The sequence below is a fragment of the Oncorhynchus mykiss genome, chromosome 29 (assembly GCF_057628025.1).
Source record: "Oncorhynchus mykiss isolate SJ-2025 chromosome 29, ASM5762802v1, whole genome shotgun sequence".
In the NCBI taxonomy this organism is placed as follows: domain Eukaryota; kingdom Metazoa; phylum Chordata; class Actinopteri; order Salmoniformes; family Salmonidae; genus Oncorhynchus; species Oncorhynchus mykiss.
The window spans coordinates 26,081,668-26,104,766 of record NC_143050.1 but is presented as its reverse complement, the minus strand read 5'-3'; the positions used below and the strand labels follow the sequence as shown (position 1 = coordinate 26,104,766).

Here is a 23,099-nt window from a genome sequence, read left to right as displayed (position 1 = left end):
AACTGGATCCTGGACTTCCTGACAGGCCGCACCCAGGTGGTGAAGGTAGGTAACAACACATCTGCCACGCTGCTACTCAGGGGTGCATGCTCAGTCCCCTCCTGTACTCCCTGTTCACTCATGACTCATGGCCAGGCACGACTCCAACACCATCATTAAGTTTGATGATGACACAACAGTGGTAGCCTGTTCACCGTCAACGATGAGACAGCTTATAGGGAGGAGGTCAGAGACCTGACCATGTGGTGCAAGGACACCAACCTCTCTCTCAACGTGAGCAAGACAAAGGAGACGATTGTGGACAACAGGAAAAGGAGGACCGAACAGGTTGAGACCTTCAAGTTCCTTGGCATCCACATCACCAACAAACTAACATGGTCCAAGCACACCAAGACAGTCGTGAAGAAGGCATGACAAAACCTATTCCCTCTCAGGAGACTGAAAATATTTGGCATGGGTTCTCAGATCCGTCAAAGGTTTTACAGCTGCACCATCGAGAGCATCCTGACGGGTTGCATCACTGCCTGATATGGCAACTGCTCGGCCTCTGACCATAAGGCACATGTGATCAAAAACAAGCTACATGTGGACAGTACCAAAACAAATGATCTCATGATTCTGTCTCTTCGCAGGAAATTCTGCAGAGCTGGGATGATTGTATTCCCCACATATATATGGGGCTCCCGAGTGGCGCAGCGGTCGGGAGTACCACTGTATCTCAGTGCTAGAGGTGTCGCTACACACCCTGGTTCAATTCCAGGCTGAATCACAACCACCGTCCCATAGGGTGGTGAACAATTAGCCCAGCATCGTCCGGGTTTGGCCTTCAATGTAAATGAGAATTTGTTCTTAACTGACTTGCCTAAACTAAAGGGAAAAAAACACCCTACCAGTCAAAAGTTATATTACACCTACTCATTCAAGTTTTTCTTTATTTTTACTATTTTCAACATTGTATAATAATAGTGAAGACATCAAACCTATGAAATAACACATATGGAATCATGTAGTCAATCCGGAACATTTCAAGAACTTAGAAAGTTTCTTCAAGTGCAGTCACAAAAACCATCAAGCGCTATGATGAAACTGGCTCTCATAAGCACTACCACAGGAAAGGAAGACCCAGAGTAACCTCTGCTGCAGATGATAAGTTCATTAGAGTTACCAGCCTCAGAAATTGCAGCCCAAATAAATGCTTCACAAAGATCAAGTAACAGACACATCACAACATCAACTGTTCAAAGGAGTCTGCATGTTGTTGCAAAGAAACCACTACTAAAGCACACCCAAGATAAGAAGAGACTTGCTTGGACCAAGAAACACGAACAATGAACATTAGACTGGTGGAAATCTGTCCTTTGGTCTGAAGAGTCCAAATTTGAGTTGTTTGGTTCCAACCGCCGTGTCTTTGTGAGATGCAGAGTAGGTGAATGGATTATCTCTGCATGTGTGGTTCCCACTGTGAAGCATGGAGGATGAGGTGTGATGGGGTACTTTGCTGGTGACACTATGTGATTTATTTAGAATTCACATCTTGCTGTGATTGGGAGTTCCATAGGGTGGCGCACAATTGGCCCAGCATCGTCTGGGTTTGGCCAGGGTAGGCAGGCATTGTAAATAAGAATTTGTTCTTTACATACTTGCCTAGTTAAATAAAAAATACATTTTAAAAAAAGTATAATTTATTTTTAACAGGACAATGACCCAACACACATCCAGGCTGTGTAAGGGCTATTTGACCAAGAAGGAGAGTGAGAGTGCTGCATCAGATGACCCAACCTCAACTCAATCGAGATGGTTTGGGATGAGTTGGACCGCTGACTGAAGGAAAAGCAGTCAACAAGTGCTTAGAATATGTGAGAACTCCTTCAAGACGGTTGGAAAAGCCTTCCAGATTAAGCTGGTTGAGAGAATGCCAAGAATGTCATCAAGGCAAAGGGTGGCTACTTTGAAGAATCTCAAATATAAAATGTATTTTGGTTAGTTTAACATTTTTTGGGTTACTACACGATTCCATATGTGTTATTTTATAGTAGGTGTTTTCACTATTATTCTACAATGTAGAAAATAGTAAAAATAAAGAAAAACCCTTTGAATAGTTGGTGCGTCCAAAGACAGGTATTGTATATATTGTGGTGTCATTGGAAGGTCCCAAAATAATAGTCAAAGACTCCGTTCACCAAAGTCATAGACTGTTTTCTCTGCTACCACACGGCAAGTGGTAACAGAGCGCCAAATCTAGGTCCAAACAGCTTCTACCCCCAAGCCATAAGACTGCTGAACAATTAATCAAATGCCACCCAATTAATCAAATGCCAAGGCTGCTACTCACTGTTTATTATCTATGAATATTCACTTTATGTATGTACAAATGACCTCGATTAACATGTACCCCTACACCGGTACACCCTGTACAGTGGCTTGCGAAAGTATTCACCCCACTTGGAATTTTTCCTATTTTGTTGCCTTATAACCTGGAATTAAAATGGATTTTGGGGGGGTTGTATCTTTTGATTTACAGAACATGCCTACCACTTTGAAGATGCAAAATATGTTTTATTGGGAAATAAGACAAAAAAAGAAAAATTGAGCGTGCATAACTATTCTACCCCCCAAAGTCAATACTTTGTAGAGCCACCTTTTGCAGAAATTTCAGCTGCAGGTCTCTTGGGGTATGTCTCTATAAGCTTGGCACATCTAGCCACTGGGATTTTTGCCCAATGCTTAGTGGTGTTGCAGACTCTGGGGCCTTTCAGAACAGGTGTATATATACTGAGATCATATGACAGATCATGTGACACTTAGATTGCACACAGGTGGACTTTATTTAACAAATTATGTGACTTCTGAAGGTAATTGGTTGCAACAGATCTTATTTAGGGGCTTCATAGCAAAGGGGGTGAATACATATGCACCCACCACTTTTCAGTTTTAAATTTATTTAAAAAAATGTAAACAAGTTTTTTTTTTTCATTTCACTTCACCAATTTTGACTACTTTGTGATCTGCAAGGCATATACTATTAGAATTGTTCAAGTCTCTCTGATAGGAGAATCTCGAAAAAAGCTCATTCATCTTATTCTCGAGTGACTGGACATTTGCCAATAGAAAGGAGGGGAGTGCTGGTCGATAATCTCTTTCTCGACTGGGAGACCCATGGGGCGGTGCACAGTTGGCCCAGCATCGTCTGGGTTAGGGAAGGGTTTGGCCGGCAGGGATGTTTTTGTCCCATCTCGCACTAGCGACTCCTGTGGTGGGCTGGGCGCAATGCACACTGACACGGTCACCAGGTGTACCGTGTTTCCTCCAACACATTGGTGCTGCTGTTTTCAGTGTTAAGCGGCATTGGGTCAAGAAGCTGGGTTGCGTTTCGGAGGACGCACAGCTCTCGACCGTCGCCTCTCCCAAGTCTGTACGGGAGTTGCAACGATGGGACAAGACTGTAACTACCAATTAGATACCACGAAATTGGGGAGAAAAAGGGGTAAAAAAATATTACAAAACAGACCAGAAATTTAAAACGCTTCAGAGACCGCCCGTCAAATTAATATTTATCCACTTTTTAACTCATAACATTTCTCATAGCCGCTCCGAAGCATTGGGAAGAAAAATAATTAGCTCATTAGCTAATTATTCATTAGAGCAAGGCTCCTCTGCTCTTTAAAATCGCTACAAGAGAGAACAGGATTAATGAAAAGTAGCTGGGTGTACTTTCCATTATGACTAGTCATCTGTTTGCATTGTAGTCTTATCCATAGTTTGTACTGCATTAATATTGTAGTCATTTAGTACTTAGGCCTCAAGTAATTTCTACCTGGATTGTGATATTTCCACAGTATCTTTTTCACATGGTCAAATAAAACCAAAGAATAAACAAAGACACGAGTTCGACTGAATTCCATTCAGCCTTGGAGTCTTGGAGCAATGTCTCAATGCTCCACATCAATACATCCATCCTGACTATCACGGCGGACTGACGCAGTCACTGACTCTCAGAGATCATCAGTGGGTAGCTCGGCACTACAGGAATTTGCCCCAACCAAAACACTTTGCATAATTATCAGACTCCATTATTCATGAGGTCTGACAGTCACTTCCCCGTGTTGCAGGAACTCATCATTAGCCCGATACAATAACTCATTAGATTTATTCTGCAGAAACTCAATCTAATCACTCATACAATGATACATTCCCTTCGTTAATGTTCTCAAAAGTTATTATGTAGTTCCTGGTGTGATGTTAAATAGTAATTAAGACGGATTAATCATTCAGTATGCCTGCGCTCCCAGCGGAAGAAAACAACCACTGCTACAGCTCAGTTGGGTTTGTTTTACCCCTTACACTCCTGAGTGAAAATGGGCCTATACGGATATGGCCAAATTGAAATGTTTTTAACAAAAGAACTATAAAAAGCATATGCATGACCATGGTAGCAATTGAAAGAGAACAGATTATGGGGAAATTATCAGACCTAAGGTGAGGACACAACAGTTCACCTGACACAAGACTGAATCCAAACTTTGCACTATTGATTTTATGTGCATTTTACATTTACTGTACTTTTCGCAACATTTGTCAATAACGAAATCTGAAAATATTCTGGATACATTCAGTAATATAACATAATATATTTATGAATATTCATTGAAATTTTAGAGTAGGTACACGATAATGAAAAATTATTACAGGGTTAGGGTTACATGGGTTTGAGTGAGAGGTCTAACTGGTGTCTCCAAGTGGCAACACACCTCTCCAAACTGTGCACAGTGCCTAAGTAATTTCAAGGCACTTTTATGACTCTTTCCTAGTTTTGTGATTGAGGAACTGAAGCAAGGACACTTTCGTTTGGAACACAGCCTCCATCACCATCACACAATAACTGTTGATGTTTACACAATCCATAAATGTTCCATTATAACTCTCAATCTGGGTCAGGTGGGCATAATTTGATAGCTAGCCATGTCATAAAATATGATCTTACAGTGTTAGGCTTTCAAAAGGCACTTCAGACAAACAAATTGTAATTTTGGTGTGGATAGAATGGACTCATGAGTGCATTCAAGTATGCAGCTGCAAAGTTTCTTCACGATGACAAACATAAGCTCATTCTGTTCAGGACAACCCAGGGTATAATGCATGTCATCCTTGTAACTGTGGATCATAAACGTTGATACTGTAAATTAAATTAGTTTTAGTGAAGTGAAGCACACATTTGGACTACACGGGTGTGTAGTTTGCTTGTTGACGTCAAAGAGGTATTTCTTATAATCCTCAAAGTCTCATTTTTCAGAACACATCAACTACTCTCGATGTACAGCATTTCCCTCACTCAGACAACAAATATGCAATTAGCGGGAGGGATAGGGGCATCTTTTCCCGTGCGGTGCTCAAGTTTATAACAACTGTCAGACAAAAACCCATACAGAGCTGTGAAGCGGAGAACCTGAGCTTTGACGTCATGAATAGCATGTTACTATACAGCCACTGCGTTCCAATTTTGCTGCTTATCAATGACAAAATCTGCCATTTTCAACCCGTATATGGGATGACAGGGGCTGTGAGTGGAAAGGGCTACAGCAGAATGATCTATTTTTCACTGAATAACATTAATAGACATCCTTCCACAGCAGAGTTGCTTTATCATAATATACGAAGGAGATACAGTACTGCGGCATTGTCTACAATAAGTATCTGTTTAATAACAGAGAAAAGATCTATAGTGGATCATTATTCCTTCCTAGTCATACAGTGTTCATTGTTCACTATGCGCAGACTGTGGTCTCAAGTCAAAGTTTTCAAGAGTAGGTAACTAGAGCATGAAGGGCATTTTCATGTGCCTGCAACAGGAGTTAATTTGCTGGGCCCAGATGTCCATTCACGCAGCTGACAGCTATATTAGTGAGGAGAGATTAGACATGCTTGTTTTTCACACTCACACACACACACAAAGACCTTCACAAGACGCATACAGTCACCTCCAAAATAATTTTGTCTACCCTCGCTATGCCCCCAAAGGAGGACTATGCCCCCAACCACAGGCGTTGAGTGGTCACTGAATGGTTAGATGAGCAGGAAAACGATGTAAACCATATGACATGGCCGTAACAGTCATCTTAACCCAACTGAACACTTATGGGAGATTCTGGAGCGGCACCGAAGACAACGTCATCCACCACCATCAACAAAACACCAAATTATGAAGAATGGTCCCTCCAATAGAGTTCCAGACACTTGTAGAATCTATGCCGAGGTGCATTGAAGTTGTCCTGGCTCGTGGTGGCCCAACACCCTTCTTAGGGATCAACTCCCGTTAACGGGATCGATTTGACAACATCCAGTGAACTGGCCAAATTCAAAATAAATTATTTTAAATATTTAACTTTCATACAACCACAAGGGCAATACTCCACATTAAAGCTTTACTTCTTGTTAATCCAGCCACCATGTCAGAGTTCAAAATGGCTTTACGGCAAAAGCAAACCATGCTATTATCTGAGGACAGCACCCCATCAAACAAACACATGACAATCATATTTCAACCCGCCAGAAATAACGATATAATTCATGCCTACCTTTGAAGAGCTTCTTCTGTGGGCACTCCAATATGTCCCATAAGCATCACAAATGGTCCTTTTGTTTTCCAAAATCTCCAAAATGTCAATTTATTTGGCGCGTTTGATTCAGAAAAACACTGGTTCCAACTCGCCCGACAAGACTACACATGATCTAATAAGTTACCTGTAAACTTTGTCCAAACATTTCAAACAACTTTGCTAATCCAACTTTAGGTATTTTTTTACGTAAATAATCGATACAATTTAAGACGGGTTAAACTGCGTTCAATAACGGATCAAATTAAAGTGGAGCGAGCTTCAGGTCGCAACAGTATACTTGGCTATCCACCCAGATAGGAAATGGCTACTCCTTCATTACTCAAAGGAAAAACATCAACCAATTCCTAAAGACTGTTGACATCTAGTGGAAGCAATAAGAACTGCAAGCATGTTCCTTAGAAATCTAGATCCACATTGAAAACACTGTCACCTCAACAAACAAAAAAATCCTGGCTGGTTTGTCCTTGGGGTTTCGCCTGCCAATTAAGTTATGTTATAGTCACAGACATTATCCAAACAGATTTAGAAACTTCAGAGTGTTTTCTATCCAAATCTACTAATCATATGCATATCCTAGTTTCTGGGCCTGAGTAGCAAGCAGTTTACTTTGGGCACGCTTTTCATCTGGACGTGAAAATACCGCCCCCTAGCCTAGAGAGGTTTTAAGACACTCTGCGTTGGTGTTTCCTTGCCTGGTAGTGGATGCAAGCATATCTTGTCTCCACGCACAATGAGGAAGATGGTTCAGTTGGAGAATTACAGAACTCAGTCGCATCGAGTTATTAGACACAACCTCAATGCCAATAGGCTCTTTGGAATAGTTGCCATATAAAAAGCTTTTATTGAGAGTGACCAACAAATATAAATGCCTGGAGTTTGATAAATAGCATTGGCGGAAATATAACTTTTTGGCCACGCAAGCCACCTTTGGGGTTGGCGTCGAAATAAGGATGCATTTATAGAAAATAACATCATACCTACTGTAAATGATGGTGGTGGATCTTTGATGTTATGGGGCTGTTTTGCTTCCACTGGTCCTGTGACCCTTGTTAAGGTCAACGGCATCATGAACTCTACCAAGAACCAGGACATTTTAGCCAAAAACCTGATTGCCTCAGCCAGGAGCAGGGCCATAGCCAGGGTCAGAGTTTTAGTGAGGGGGTGGGGGTGGGGGGGCTCATTTACTGAATTTCTATAAAATGTAAAAACTCTAAATGTTGTTTGGAGAACATCAAAAACATGCAAAAATGGCCCCAGACATTATCACATTGGTTGCTGTAGCTTCATTCACCTTGATCTACAAACAAATAGCCTAGTAGCTATACAAATAGCCACTACACACTGCCTCACATTAACTCAGCACTGGGACCAAAAACTATAATTTAATACTTACAGAGGGATCTGTGTTTAAAGCAAATTTACTGCAATTCTACACATTTTGCCATGTTAATATGATATCTGAGTGAGAGTGACTAACAAAATACATGAGGGACCCCTGGAGATGTGTGCCCGGTCAGTAATTTGGCCATGATTACTACAAGTTTACTTCCACTTTATGATTGTGTCCCACTTGTTGTTGATTCTTCACAAAAAAATAGTTTTATATCTTTGTTTGAAGCCTGAAATGTGGCAAAAGGTCGCAAAGTTCAAGGGGGCCGAATACTTTCGCAAGGCACTGTATGTAGCCAAGGCCCTGACCAGAAGGCTGAAACTTGTTCAGAAGTGAATCTTCCAGCAAGACAATGACCCCAAGCACACATCAAATCCACAAAGAAATGGTAAATTGACAACAAAATAAACATTTGCCATGGCCATCTCAGTCTCCGGACTTGAATCCCATTTAAAATGTAGTTTGAATTGAAGACCACAGTCCATAAGAGCACTCTGAAGGATATTAAGGATCTGGAAAGATTATGTATGGAGGAATGGTCTAAGATCCCTCCCAATGTGTTCTCCATTCTCAAAACATTAAAGAAAAAGGCTCAGTGTCATTATTCTCGCAAGGTGAGGGTGCACAAAGTAGCTAATCTTTTTGTTAAACAAAATCTCTTTCTCTCAGCAAGGGCCCGATTTCGTTTTAGGAAATGTAAGCCTTTCCTAAGCACACCTTTCCTACGCACTTCTCAGTAGTTGGTTTTACCTTATGCAGGTTCGTAAACAGGCTTTGCAGGCGTGGTTCTCTTGCACACTCTGAATACATGTAATTAAACCGCTGAAAACCATCCCACTTGCTGGCCTACATACTTTTGTGTGGAGTTTTCATTCAATAAGGGTTTCAGTACATTTATCTTAAGCCTTCCCTTTAAATACGGCATTCCTTTAATTGCAATTTTGGAGTTAGGAAAGTATGTATGAATCACAAAAAAAATTGTTTGTAGAGCTTTTACACATACAATATTGATGAATAAAAAATACAGTTGTTTGATTCATCCTGAAAGTTGTCATATTCAGGTGCAATCCATGACATATTGGAACAATTTTAAATAAGGGTTGAACAATCATACAAATCTACCCTATTCCTCACTAGTTATGGAACTGTATGACAAAGGTCCAGTGAACCGTGCGCCAGGCTCCAGGTTTAACTTCATAGGTGTGGTCTGAGCTCTGTACTGATTCAAATAGGCTACATGTCCCAAATTATTGCACAACGCTGGCCTAATATGATCCACTAATGCCAGTGACCCTTAGGAACAACTACACTGATGTGACAGAGGAAAGAAAAGTAAACGGAATGGAATGATGCAGAGCCCTCATCTGTTTTGAGCTCCACATTTTTTATAACAAAAATAATGAAATAACAAAAAATGGGGTGGGGGTGGTTGCCTGTTTTGCATGTTATTTTGGCGTTAATACGTGTCACATATCAGTTCCCAAACAATGTCAAACTAAGTTTAAATATTTTTTTTGTTAATAAAGCTTCCATAAAAACATGGTCTCTTTTTTTCCTTTCTTAAGGCAGCTCCAAAATGCAGGTGTTTCAGCCTAGCTCAGTGCTTTCTGTGGTGGTGGGGCAGCCAGTGGGAAATATGGAGCGTAGGGGTTGGTAATGTTCTCTAGTGGCACCGTGATTGGCTCAATGTTCTGTCAATCATGGAGACACTATGTCACTGCCAAATCTAAGGGCAGAGCTAAAAACTTCAAGCCCCTTGGGTGCTGCCGTAGAGTTACATTAGAAGTGTGTATCCAAGAAGGCTCAAGGTCATTGGCCACAGATAAAATATGTAAAATCACATTATATCTACAGTAGCTTTGATTGGGCCAACATCATACTTAGCTAGCACTCATCATGAATCAAGTCGACAATCTACTGGCAAATCCTTATCATATGATGAGAAATAATGAAGTGAATTTATAGATACGTTGTATCAGTGCTCATCGGCTATTGGATATAAACATTACACTCATTCAACAATGAGTGGTTGGAAAGGAATCAGTGGCTATCTGTAAACATTTCAAAGCAATCACTAGCCTTCTATTAGTGGAGTGGGTGTGTGGGTCTCTTTTTCCAAGCGTAAAATGATAAACATTTATCATTGGCCATGCTGTCAATCCTGCATGAACTCAGAACTGGGAAATCTGACTTGAGTGAGATCAAGACAACTGGCAACTCAGGAAAAAATTTTAGCTCTGACTGGGAAACTACGTTTTGACCGGTCATCCAACTGGGAATTGTATGTCGTGAACTCAGGCCTCTTTCTAGAGCTACGACCTGATGATCACTGAAGTCATCATGATTGGACCTTGTATTTATCTGAGTCTTGAAAGCAACATATATCCAGAGAATACCAGACTTTGATGACAAACCGCTGCAACACTTTCCTGTTCAAGTGAGCACAGCACAACAAGGTGAGTCCAAATGTCTTGTATGCTGCTGCATAAATTCTGTAATATGTCAGGGAGATATGTATACTGTAGCTAAGAAAGTAATATGAAGTGTAAGTTGTGTTGTAAACTGTTAGTAACCCTTGTGCCTCACCCTAATAATTTGCTCTATTTTCCACTCTTAATTTTGCCTACTGTTCTGACTTGGTGGTGCACATGTAGCCTATAACCTGTTTTAGAGAAATGTAATCATTGAATACTGTAAGAGCTTGATTGCTTATAGGCCCCCTTTATTTATCCTACGGTTCTGACTTGGTGTACAGGGAAAACACTTTAAGAATGGCCCATGTTCTGAATTATGTCGCTATACATTTCAGAAGTGCTAAACAAATATTTATATTGACTATGTCCGTCCTAGCTTGCTCATTAAAATGTTCATCGAAATTGCCTCTTATCCTCTTGTCGTCCCCTTAGTACAGTATATACATCTCAATTGTCTGAAGAAACCACATTTGTTTAAGCAAGTCAGCCATATCCGCTATATTTTTATTTAAAGGCAGTAGATTAGGCTGAATGAACTGTTTCGCTGCCAGACAAGGCTCCGCTGATAGCCAGGTGTAGCATTAGTAAGGTGTTCGGACTGCTGTTGGGACTTTGCTTTTGGGACAGATTTTTGTGGGCACCGTTTGTCACCGTTATAGTGCAATTAATGTATTGTTTAGTATTGTGTATGTAGTGGCTTTACTGGCATGCATCCTCCCAAAACCCCACCAAGATTTACATGCAAAAATTGCCACTGGTCATGTTGATATGATTTTCAGTTTGCTTCCATATGACTGGTTTCACATTGGTCTCATAAGGGAAAAATTATCTAAATTGCAATATCTATTTACAATCCCCTCCTCCAAACAGATGACTAATTTACCTGGCTCTTATCAATAGCTCTTATCAACTTATAAATTACAGGGACCGGAAGGTTCGCGCGACCTTATTCATGGTTTCCTCATGCGTAAAAGTGGTGGAATGAAGTCAAGGTCAGAATTGGGCGTATCGGTAAACATACCTCCGCTACACTTTAATTTCTTAGATCTGCACCCGAACGAATAGCGGGTGAATAGCATGCTATTCAAGGTCAGAATACGCATAGAGAGAAAAGTGGATAAAAAGGGAATTAATGGGGTTTTTTTGCATTCAATTTATCTCAGTATTTGTATTATTTATTGTTTATCTTTATTAATGGTGCCAGTCATTTTAGAGGTGATTGTACATGCATGCCACATGCACACACACACAGAGCCCACACAGCCCGCACACAGTCCCTCTGAGAGTCCCAGTCTTCTGAAATGATGCCACCGGAATTGAGCAGGGAACATGTACTGTCCTTTCATAAAGGCATGTTGGCTCCGAGATTAATTGCTGTAACCCAAATGGCTGTAGCCTCTCTACTGTGCAGCCACAATGGCAAGTTCCCACTGTCACGCCCTGATCTGTTTCACATGTCCCTGTGATTGTCTCCACCCCTTCCAGGTGTCGCTTATTTTCCCCAATGTATTTATCCCTGTGTTTCCTGTCTCTCTGTGCCAGTTCGTCATGTATGTTTCTAAGTCAACCAGTGGTTTTTCCATTCTCCTGCTTTTTGCATTCTCCTTTATCTTGTCCTCACGATTTTGACCTTTGCCCGTTTCTGGACTTTGTACCTGCCTGCCTGACCATTCTGCCTGCCTTGACCACAAGCCTGTCTGCCACTCTGTACCTCCTGGACTCTGATCTGGTTTTGACATTTTTGCCTGTCCACAACCATTCTCTTGCCCACCCCTTTGGATGAATAAACATTGTAAGACTCCAACCCTCTTCCTCCTGTGTCTGAATTTGGGTCTCACCTTGTGCTTGATACCCACTCCATTTTATCTGGTCAATTTGGTGTTCTACTTCGGAACCAGAATTCAACTTGTAATTAAATCTATTCATCACCAGACCACTACTGAGTGATAGGCCGTCAAGATATAGAAACCGCACTATGGAGTAATTACCTTTTTTTCCCCAGTTAAAAATACAGAAAATATCGCCTAGCAGCACCAGCTTTCTAAAACGACCAATACAAATCATCCCTCTACCTGTTTGTTCATAGGTTCGATAATGCCTCTTAAGGCCTCTTGCTAGGCCGTCTTTGTAAATAGAATATGTTCTTAATGGACTTGCCCGGTTAAATAAGGTATGATCAAGTGTTTGGTGAATGTAGCTTCCCGAGAAAGGTTCTGAAAGAACATTATTCAATATTAACTGTAAGGCACGGTAAGTGACACTGCTATAGAACTCAACATTATTCTCCACATTCTCCTCAGTTCAAGCTGATTCAAACGCATGTCCTAAATAATTGGCATTGTTATAGTAATCTTATTTCTGGGATAGGAACTTTGCAGTAGAAAGCACAGATGTACACTATTGCCAAGGGAGTGATCGACTCTCAATTAGGCATCTCCGCCAGAATAACGAATTAATTTCTACCTGTCGCCATGTTACATCCATTTGTTAATGTTGTGACAATTAGTACATGTACTGTATCACTTATGGACCACACACTAAAGTAGTTTTCAAACAATTATAAAACAAGAAATTGTTGAAAAGTGGCTTTTATCAATGTTGCCTACCTATGCACTATTATGGAATATACAACGGGTGGGTCTAATCCTTGCTGTCTATCTCTCCGACATTTGCAACATTGTTTCAATATTCAAATTCAATCTCTAGCTGTCCCATAGTAATTGTAATGACCCTGGGTTTATAAGTGTGGATATCGACTCTGCCACTCAAGCAGGCTTTTGGGGCACAGTTGATAGCGCGCTGGACTTCGGGCTAGAAGGTCGAGGGTTCGAGGCCTGCTCCCTGCCTGTTTTATTACATAATGAACGTGTCGGGACGAGACAGACTTGCAGCGTTTCATAGCCAGTCTAAATCATTAATAGGCTGGCATGATTTTGATGGATATATACAAAGAAATGTCAATTGAAAAAAGGTACAGCCATCTTTCCAGTTTCAGTTTGAAGTGATTGTGTTAGCTGTGTTGTTGGCTAACTCCTCTGAACAACAATTCTGACGAGAGAGCACATTTTCAATGCCAGGCTAAATCACGACTCATTAGCTCATTGTTATGGATATATCCAAATAAATGTATCTAGAAAACAGCTTATGCAAATGCAGCTACTTTGCTGTTATTCTGCCTGACGTGACTAAGTTAGCCGTAGATGGGATAAGAACGTTGCCAACCAGTATGTCAATGGAACATTTAGAATGAAAGACTAGGTCGAGTTCATAGACTGAACGTCTCTGGCAACCGAACCAATAGAACAAATGACCAGCCGACTTGGGTAGATACACTAGATTTCTGTGGGGATTATATCTTGTGGAAGGATGAAATAGTATGAATAAATTCATCAAAATAACGTTTTTAATGAAAATATGTCAATCACTATTTGAATATGTTGGTAATCCGTTGTATAAAGTGATAATGCCCTCGAATCCGGTGTTTGGAAGATATATTGGCACGGTATACCGGCCCTTGACTTCAGCTCAACACCCGTGCCAATATATTCTCCAAACACTGGCTTCTCGAGCATTATCACTTAAATATACAGTGTGTCAGACCGTGTTAGATTGAATGCATAACCATATCTATCCTTCAACAACCACTTAGTTATTGACATAATTTGCTGAGGTCAGTGACGGCAGTTGTGCTGTGGCTAGCAGTTCTCTGTTGTGAGATGACAGGTTACATCTACAATGCTATGCACACTAACATGACCCAAGTGACACCTGGACATGAACATTTTGAACATGAAATAACGTGTGTGTCTATCAATCATGTTGTAATTCCAGAATGAAAAGTAAATGGTAAGACTCCTTATGGAAATTGGGAAAGAATGATTGACAAATTGCGTTTGAGGTGTTTGCTAACGGAAGAATTTGCCGTAAACCAGAGATCTGACATTTCAACAAACAAATACAGAGGTGCTTTTCGAAGTAAACTGACCTTAGATCAGGTCTCAGGAAAGAAATATCCGCCCACACATAGGTATCTTTAAAGGTAAACTGACCTGACGTCCCCAGGGTCCTCTGTCACCAGCACGTCAGTCTTGCAGCTGGCGATGGGGTTGATTGACAGCTCCACCGGTGGCACCACAAAGCTCTTACTCACTGGCAGCCACAGACCCTGACCCAGGCTGTAGGATGACCTGCGTTGACAGAGACAACGAGATGCTTAAGTGTCAAAAAAGACGACAACGTGCTCAGCCTCCATACTAAACAGTAAGCTAAATATAAATCAGTCAGCATTGTGACAGCTGGTAAGAGCTTGTCCTTTTGACGTAGAGCCAGTGTCATATTTTACAGTTTTTCTTTGTTGTCAATGCCATCTGGATCGATAGCAATGTGAAGGTGGCACCAAAATGCATATAATTAAATAATGTTTAGAATTAAACTAAAAAGCTAATGCTTACATGAGGAAAAGATAAGATGTTGATCCATGCTACTGTGCACAATGTTAAATAAAATTCTGACCACCTGACCAATGCTATGCGAGTTCCATCAGTATCATCCGTCACTCAAAAGTGCTACAGCAGTAGTGCTAGTCAGCAGTTCTACCACGGAAATGAACGTTATACCATATTACACAATTGTCATTAAACATTTTACATCCAGTTTATGACTGTTAATCTCTGTGTGTAAACTCTAAGTGTGCAGTTTGATTGCTGATCAAGCACAAAATGTTCTCTGAAAAACGTGGGTCATTAGCTAGAGCTGCAAATTATTCTTTCTACTAATGGACCTGGGAATATGAAGTGAAAATGTACTAAATTGTGGGCTCAATCAAAACTGCATTTCCATTCATTATCGGTGAATAAGAACCACAACCATAAATAAGGAAAAAACGTCTTGAATACAAAGGTAACAACTACATTTCAGAGAATTGTATTAAAATCTAATGTATATTGTGTATCATTATCAAAGACTGAAATATATCTACTATGAATCATAACATCTGCTAATGGTTTACTCAGCGTCGCTTAGGGTGGCTGTCATGGGCCTTATGACTGACGTTAAACCCTTGCCATCCCAGAATTATGATATGGAGACTTCAGCCAATATCTAATTTTATAAGCTCTTTGTCAGTAGTCCTTTAGAGAGGTGCTCGGAGGAGTGGGCAGCGTGCCACCGGCCTTGACCTGGGATATAGACAGGAACACAATGATTCAGGCCTGATCAATAGTCATATCCACTCATAAATAAGACACTGACGGCCAGTCCCCTGCTCCCTCCGACCTCTCACTCTGGAGCCCATTGATCGGCCCCTGCTCCTCTCCCCATCCATCACACACACCGGTAGGCTTTACCAAAGATGTGTGTATGTTTGTATGTGTGCTGAGTGTGTGTGTCTGTGTTGGTGGTGCTAGTGTGTGCATTCAGAAGAGAAGCAGATCTCAGGTAAGTAAAATTAATATGAATTATTCTCAAGGTTTCCCCTCCCCCCCCTAAACGTCCACACCAGGCATTTGATGACATCAGGGAAAACAGCTTCTACATCAAAAGTTGCGTATAGATCTGTAGGGATTCTGACAACAGTGTAACTGAAAGGCGAGATGTGAAATATAATGATGCATCTCATCTGCAAGGCAGTGGCTCCGAGCGACAAATTCATCATAGGATTTACGATTATTCTGCAGTGCCATAATAACCCACAGTCTCATTTCAAAGTGTTTACTCTTTCACCCTTAACACACTTAGTCTAGTTTTTTGTTGTTGTAAAACACCTACTCTGGCACCTCTTTCTGAAGTGATCATGACCTTCCCAATTAGAACACACCCAGAAGGGACAAAGAAGAAGTGGAAAGTAGAAAGCAGGGTTCTGTAGCCCTTGAAAGGCTCTAGTGACTGGCACAGCTGCATCTACCTGTGTGGTGCTTTTGTGTTAACACTACTCAGGAAAATGTCAGAGAGAATGTCCCTGTCAGGAGAAGCCCTGGCACAAAGACGGGCACTAAAAGCACTTGAAAGCACTGTCCATAACATTCCCTCTGGCTATTTCTTAACAGGGCATCACACTGTACATACAGCTGCCTCTGGGGCAGCTGCGTATGTGCGTGTGTGTGTGTTTGTGTGCATTTGTACATGTGCATCTGTGTATTGGTGTGTGTGTGAACTATTGTGCTCAGAACAGGCACAGAGGCAGGTGTATGGAGAAGACAATTGCATGGTCCCAGTTTCCATAGTGTGTGTTGATGGCTGGTAGTGTATACATCCCTGGTTTCCTGACTTCAGTGTAGTTGACTGGAAATAGATTATTTTGGCAGACCACCAGCTAAGCATGCAGGTGAGGGTGCTTGGATTCACATGTGTCCTCACCTGAAGATCTTTTCTGGAGCTTGCTCCCCTGTGACGAGGTCATAACCCTTCTCCAGGTTGGTGTAGGGCCAGGGACTGGGGAGAGAGCAGGGAAGCACATGTATACAGTATACACTGAACAATGCACATTTATTAACATACTCCTTATACATTCATGCAAGAACAAAACATTCAAAAAGTTAAGTTAATGCAATTCTCTACATTTCTAAAAGTCAGAGGCAGAAAAATGCTAATACACCATGCAAAACATGTTACTACATAAGTGAGTTGATATACAGTACCTGCACAGTACAAACCAGTTGCAAGGTCATGCTTTACAATTTTGTCTGGCTTAATACCAAAGATTATCCTCCATTGCTCCTGAATTGGTGAAGAGGGATTGGATCTGTGATTGGCAGGTAAGGACTGAGTCCAACTGATGATGGGGGATTTACATAGCTAATAGGGGCTGGTATTTTATTTGCCCAGCTGTTGAGCTAGTTGAGTTCATTTGCATGCAGTCCGAGTCAGGAAGAGGGCTTGCACTTGACTGGGCACATGGCGAGGTGATGGAGGCCTCATCTCTCTCTCTCCCGCTCTCTTTCTCTCCTTATACTCACTATCATACTCTCTCCCTCGCTCCATCTCCTTTCCCTCTCACCCTATGTTTCCCTCCCTCGCTCTCTCACTCTTCCTCTCCTGTCCTCTTCTCCTTTTGTCTCATCATTGAGGTGACAGTCCGTGTGCAGGGCAGAGCCGGCTGGACTTACCCTTCGTTGCGGCCCCAGTCGCTGCGAACACAGAGGTGTTTATGCACTGGGTCGGGAGAATAGCCCTCGTGACAGCTGCATTCTCCTGCAGGAAGGGAGGGAACAAAGTGACAAATATATTAATTTATCCACGTGTCTTCCAGGGCCTCCCTGCTCATCCATCAGCAGGCAGGCCCTGTCCAATAATCAGTTGGCACCGGACATAGTTTGGCAGCTACTGCTCAACCTCCCGCCCCTTCTCTAATTATAGCTAGCCTCACCTCAATCTCCACCTCAGACATGCCGGAACTCTAAACTGAAGTCAATACGCCCACCTAAAACCTTAAGACTCCCTTCTCCACCCTGCCATGTTCTGATTAACTAAAAAAAAGTCACAGTCTTACCATTCTAGAGACAGTGTGACTTTTTTAAAAAAAATTATTACAAAACAACAGTTTAAAACATAAAAAATCCACTCAGAGGCTGTGACTACACTTGACACTTACATGTGACTTCTGCTATCAGAATATGTATACTGAATTGAAAACCAAGGTCTAGACCAAAGGGGGGAAAGTAAGGCCCATGGACTGTATCCGGCCCTATTTTCTCCCCAATTTCGTGGTATCCAATTAGTAGTTACAATATTGCCCCACTTCCAGCTGTCATACCGCTAAGGAAGAAGACGCGTTCTGTCTACTAGAGATGAATGTACTTTGGTGCGAAAAGTGCAAATAAATCCCAGAACAACAGCAAAGGACCTTGTGAAGATGCTGGAGGAAACAGGTACAAAATGATCTATATCCACAGCAAAACAAATCCTGTATCGGCATAACCTGAAACGGCGCTCAGCAAGGAAGAATCCACTGCTCCCAAACCGCCATAAAAAAGCCAGACTACGGTTTGCAACTGCACATGGGGACAAAGATCATACTTTTTGGAGAAATGTCCTCTGGTCTGATGAAACAAAAATAGAACTGTTTGGTCATAATGACCATCGTTTTGTTTGGAGGAAAAAGGGGGAGGCTTGCAAGCCGAGGAACACCTTCCCAACCGTGAAGCACGGGGGTGGCAGCATCATGTTGTGGGGGTGCTTTGCTGCAGGAGAGACTGGTGCACTTAACAAAATAGATGACAGCATGTGGAAGGACAATTAGGTGGATATATTGAAGCAACATCTCAAGACATCAGTCAGGAAGTTAAAGCTTGGTCACAAATGGGTCATCCAAATGGAACATGACCCCAAGCATACTTCCAAAGTTGTGGCAAAATGGCTTAAGGACAACAAAGTCAAGGTATTGGAGTGGCTATCACAAAGCCCTGACCTCAATCCTATAGACGTTTGTGGGCAGAACTGCAAAAGCGTGTGCGAGCAAGGAGGCCTACAACCTGACTCAGTTACAACAGCTCTGTCATGGGCCAAAATGGGCCAAAATTCACCCAACTTATTGTGGGAAGATTGTGGAAGGTTACCCAAAATGTTTGACCCAAGTTAAACAATTTAAAGGCAAAGCTACCAAATACAAATTGAGTGTATGTAAACTTTTGACCTACTGGGAATGTGATGAAAGAAATAAAAGCTGAAATAAATCATTCTCTGCTATTATTCTGACATTTCACATTCTTAAATAAAGTGGTGTTCCTAACTGACCTAAAACAGGGAATTTTTACCACGATTAAATGTCAAGAATTGTGAAAAACTGAGTTTAAATGTATTTGGCTAAGGAGTATGTAAACTTCTGACTTCAACTTATTATACTGAGATCATGTGACAGATCATGTGACACAGATTGCACACAGGTGGACTTTATTAGCAAAGGGGGTGAATACACCACTTTTCAGGTTTTTTTTATTTTAAATTTTAAACAAGTTATTTTTTTCATTTCACTTCACCAATTTGGACTATTTTGTGTATGTCCATTACATGAAATCCAAATAAATGTTTAAATTACAGGTTGTAATGCAACAAAATAAAAAATCGTCAAGGGTGTGAATACTTTTGCAAGGCACTGTATGTTGAAGTATCCTGCCATTCTTAGGAGATTGTCTATCCTTTGCTAGGCCACGTACATTTACAGCTGCAGCTGATAACTCGAAGGTCTTGGATGTATCACTTCTTCTTTAGTGCATATTAGTTAACAGTACATACCAAGTTGCCATAATCAACTCGTGGTGTATTCTGGCTGGTCTAGTCGAAATTCATCATTCCAGCGTGGTGATCGTCATCTCCATGTTGAAATTCGCTCTTCTAAACGTTAGAACAGCAGTCCTCACATTTATAGAACTAAACGTTAATGATCGTTACGGGGGCTTTTGTACTGGGGAGGAGAAGGGGTGTGTTTCATCCTTCTAACCAATGTCTGTGCTCCCGTGGGTGGGGCTACTGATTGAACATAAGTTTACTTATGAAATCACTCATTTAGAAGCTAAAATCAAATTTGATCTTCTCACAAATAGTTTCATGTTTAATCACATTTTGATGTAAATCTGATAACTAGAATGTGTAGACTTTCAAAGATACAATTCTGTTGTCCTATCATCAGGAACAATCTACCAAAACAATGACTGATCTGACATCATATTCTTTAAGTACCGGCAGGTAGCCTAGTGTTAGTGTTGGGCCAGTAACCGAACGGTTGCTAGATCGAATCCCTGAAATGACAAGGTAAAAATCTGTCGTTTTGCCCCTGAACAGTTTTTAGGCAGTCAATGTAAATAAGAATTTGTTCTTAACTGACTTGCCTAGTCAAATAAAGGTTAAATAAAAGTATCAACGGACCCTTCCATTACAGAAAAATGGTCTCATTGTTCAACTTTCTGAAAAGGGCTTTCCAAGAGTGGAGAGAGTTTAGGTATTTATGGTAGGCCATAAACCGGGGGGGGGTTATGACCCTCACCCAACAGGGCAAAGTCATGACACATAACATAATTTATCCAATAGATACTCTTGTTTGTAACTTTTGGACTAATGATTACACCCTAGATCAGCTAGATGCACGCAAGATTGTGCAGAGTGTTATTGAATGTGTCAATGTCTGTCACCTTGATCACTAACATTTCTCTCGACCTGTGCACCTACGTTGTAAACTTTAATTCATAGGCTAGGTTGTAGCAACTTCATGATGGGAATAGGGAAAATGTGAGTATGTAGTAGCCTAAACCTCTCAATGTTACATTGAGTTGGGTGAATAGAATATGAATGACAGTCATCTAATCTGCTGTAATAGAAATAAGGCCATGCTCATAAAAATAATAATTGTCCTCCTTCATCTTAAACGGCACCGACCGGCACTGATCTGTAGGAAGTTAAGGATTGTGGTACCATTATAAAGAACTATGTAACCTTTAATTGTGGTACATCTGGGATTTATTGATTTGATGTATACTTGAAATGGCCGGACTACCCTTTTCTGATGCATCCCTCTACTATAAACACCCATTACAATTTCACTTTGGACCCGACATTTTCAAAGGCAGAAAGAAACCATTCAATGTATAGCTTGTATGTTATGACAAAAGCATTGATATGGTGACAACAGAGCCTTTGTCAACATAGATTCAATGACATAGACTGACCAGGTGAATCCAGGTGAAAACTATGATCCCTTGTTAAATCCACTTCAATCAGTGTAGATGAAGGGGAGGAGTCAAATCAAATCAAATCAAATTTTATTTGTCACATACACATGGTTAGCAGATGTTAATGCGAGTGTAGCGAAATGCTTGTGCTTCTAGTTCCGACAATGCAGTAATAACAAGTAATCTAACTAACAATTCCAAAACTACTGTCTTGTACACAGTGTAAGGGGATAAAGAATATGTACATAAGGATATATGAATGAGTGATGGTACAGAGCAGCATAGGCAAGATACAGTAGGTGGTATCGGGTACAGTATGTACAAATGAGATGAGTATGTAAACAAAGTGGCATAGTATAGTATAAAGTGGCTAGTGATACATGTATTACATAAGGATACCGTCGATGATATAGAGTACAGTATATACGTATGCATATGAGATGAATAATGTAGGGTAAGTAACATTTATATAAGGTAGCATTGTTTAAAGTGGCTATATATTTACATCATTTCCCATCAATTCCCATTATTAAAGTGGCTGGAGTTGAGTCAGTGTCAGTGTGTTGGCAGCAGCCACTCAGTGTTAGTGGTGGCTGTTTAACAGTCTGATGGCCTTGAGATAGAAGCTGTTTTTCAGTCTCTCGGTCCCAGCTTTGATGCACCTGTACTGACCTCGCCTTCTGGATGATAGCGGGGTGAACAGGCAGTGGCTCGGGTGGTTGATGTCCTTGATGATCTTTATGGCCTTCCTGTGACATCGGGTGGTGTAGGTGTCCTGGAGGGCAGGTAGTTTGCCCCCGGTGATGCGTTGTGCAGACCTCACTACCCTCTGGAGAGCCTTACGGTTGAGGGCGGTGCAGTTGCCATACCAGGCGGTGATACAGCCCGCCAGGATGCTCTCGATTGTGCATCTGTAGAAGTTTGTGAGTGCTTTTGGTGACAAGCCAAATTTCTTCAGCCTCCTGAGGTTGAAGAGGCGCTGCTGCGCCTTCTTCACGATGCTGTCTGTGTGAGTGGACCAATTCAGTTTGTCTGTGATGTGTATGCCGAGGAACTTAAAACTTGCTACCCTCTCCACTACTGTTCCATCGATGTGGATAGGGGGGTGTTCCCTCTGCTGTTTCCTGAAGTCCACAATCATCTCCTTAGTTTTGTTGACGTTGAGTGTGAGGTTGTTTTCCTGACACCACACTCCGAGGGCCCTCACCTCCTCCCTGTAGGCCGTCTCATCGTTGTTGGTAATCAAGCCTACCACTGTTGTGTCGTCCGCAAACTTGATGATTGAGTTGGAGGCGTGCGTGGCCACGCAGTCGTGGGTGAACAGGGAGTACAGGAGAGGGCTCAGAACGCAACCTTGTGGGGCCCCAGTGTTGAGGATCAGCGGGGAGGAGATGTTGTTGCCTACCCTCACCACCTGGGGGCGGCCCGTCAGGAAGTCCAGTACCCAGTTGCACAGGGCGGGGTCGAGACCCAGGGTCTCGAGCTTGATGACGAGCTTGGAGGGTACTATGGTGTTGAATGCCGAGCTGGTTAAAGAAGGATGTTTAAGCCTTGAGACAATTGAGACATGGATTGTGTATGTGTGTCCTTCAGAGGGTGATTGGGCAAGACAAAATATTTAAATGCCTTTGAACGAGGTATGGTAGTAGGTGCCAGACGCACAGGTTTGAGTGTATTAAGAACGACAACGCTGCTGGGTTTTTCACACTCAACAGTTCACCTGTGTGTATCAAGATTGGTCCACAACCCAAAGGACATCCAGCCAACTTGACACAACTGTGGGAGCATTGGAGTCAAAATGGGCCAACAGCCCCGTGGAATGTTTTCGACATCTTATAGAGTCCAAGCCCCAATGAATTGAGGCCGTTCTGAGGGCAAAAAGGGGTGCAACTCAATATTAGAAAGGTGTTCCTAATGTTTTGTACACTCAGTGTATATGCCAAGGATAAGGGGGTGGTGCTTT

General features: G+C 41.7%; 1 protein-coding gene across 2 annotated transcripts in view; it reads right to left on the bottom strand.

The window, feature by feature from the left end:
- Positions 1-23,099, bottom strand: part of LOC110509815 (astrotactin-2) — a 471,341-nt gene that overhangs the window by 242,230 nt on the left and 206,012 nt on the right. For both annotated transcript variants that reach the window (XM_036967227.2, XM_090226889.1), the window contains exons 8-10: positions 17,582-17,666; positions 16,833-16,907; positions 14,528-14,665 (exon numbers count right to left, since the gene is read on the bottom strand). In XM_036967227.2, the coding sequence (XP_036823122.2) occupies positions 14,528-14,665; positions 16,833-16,907; positions 17,582-17,666 (298 nt within the window). The remainder of the gene's footprint in view (positions 1-14,527; positions 14,666-16,832; positions 16,908-17,581; positions 17,667-23,099) is intronic.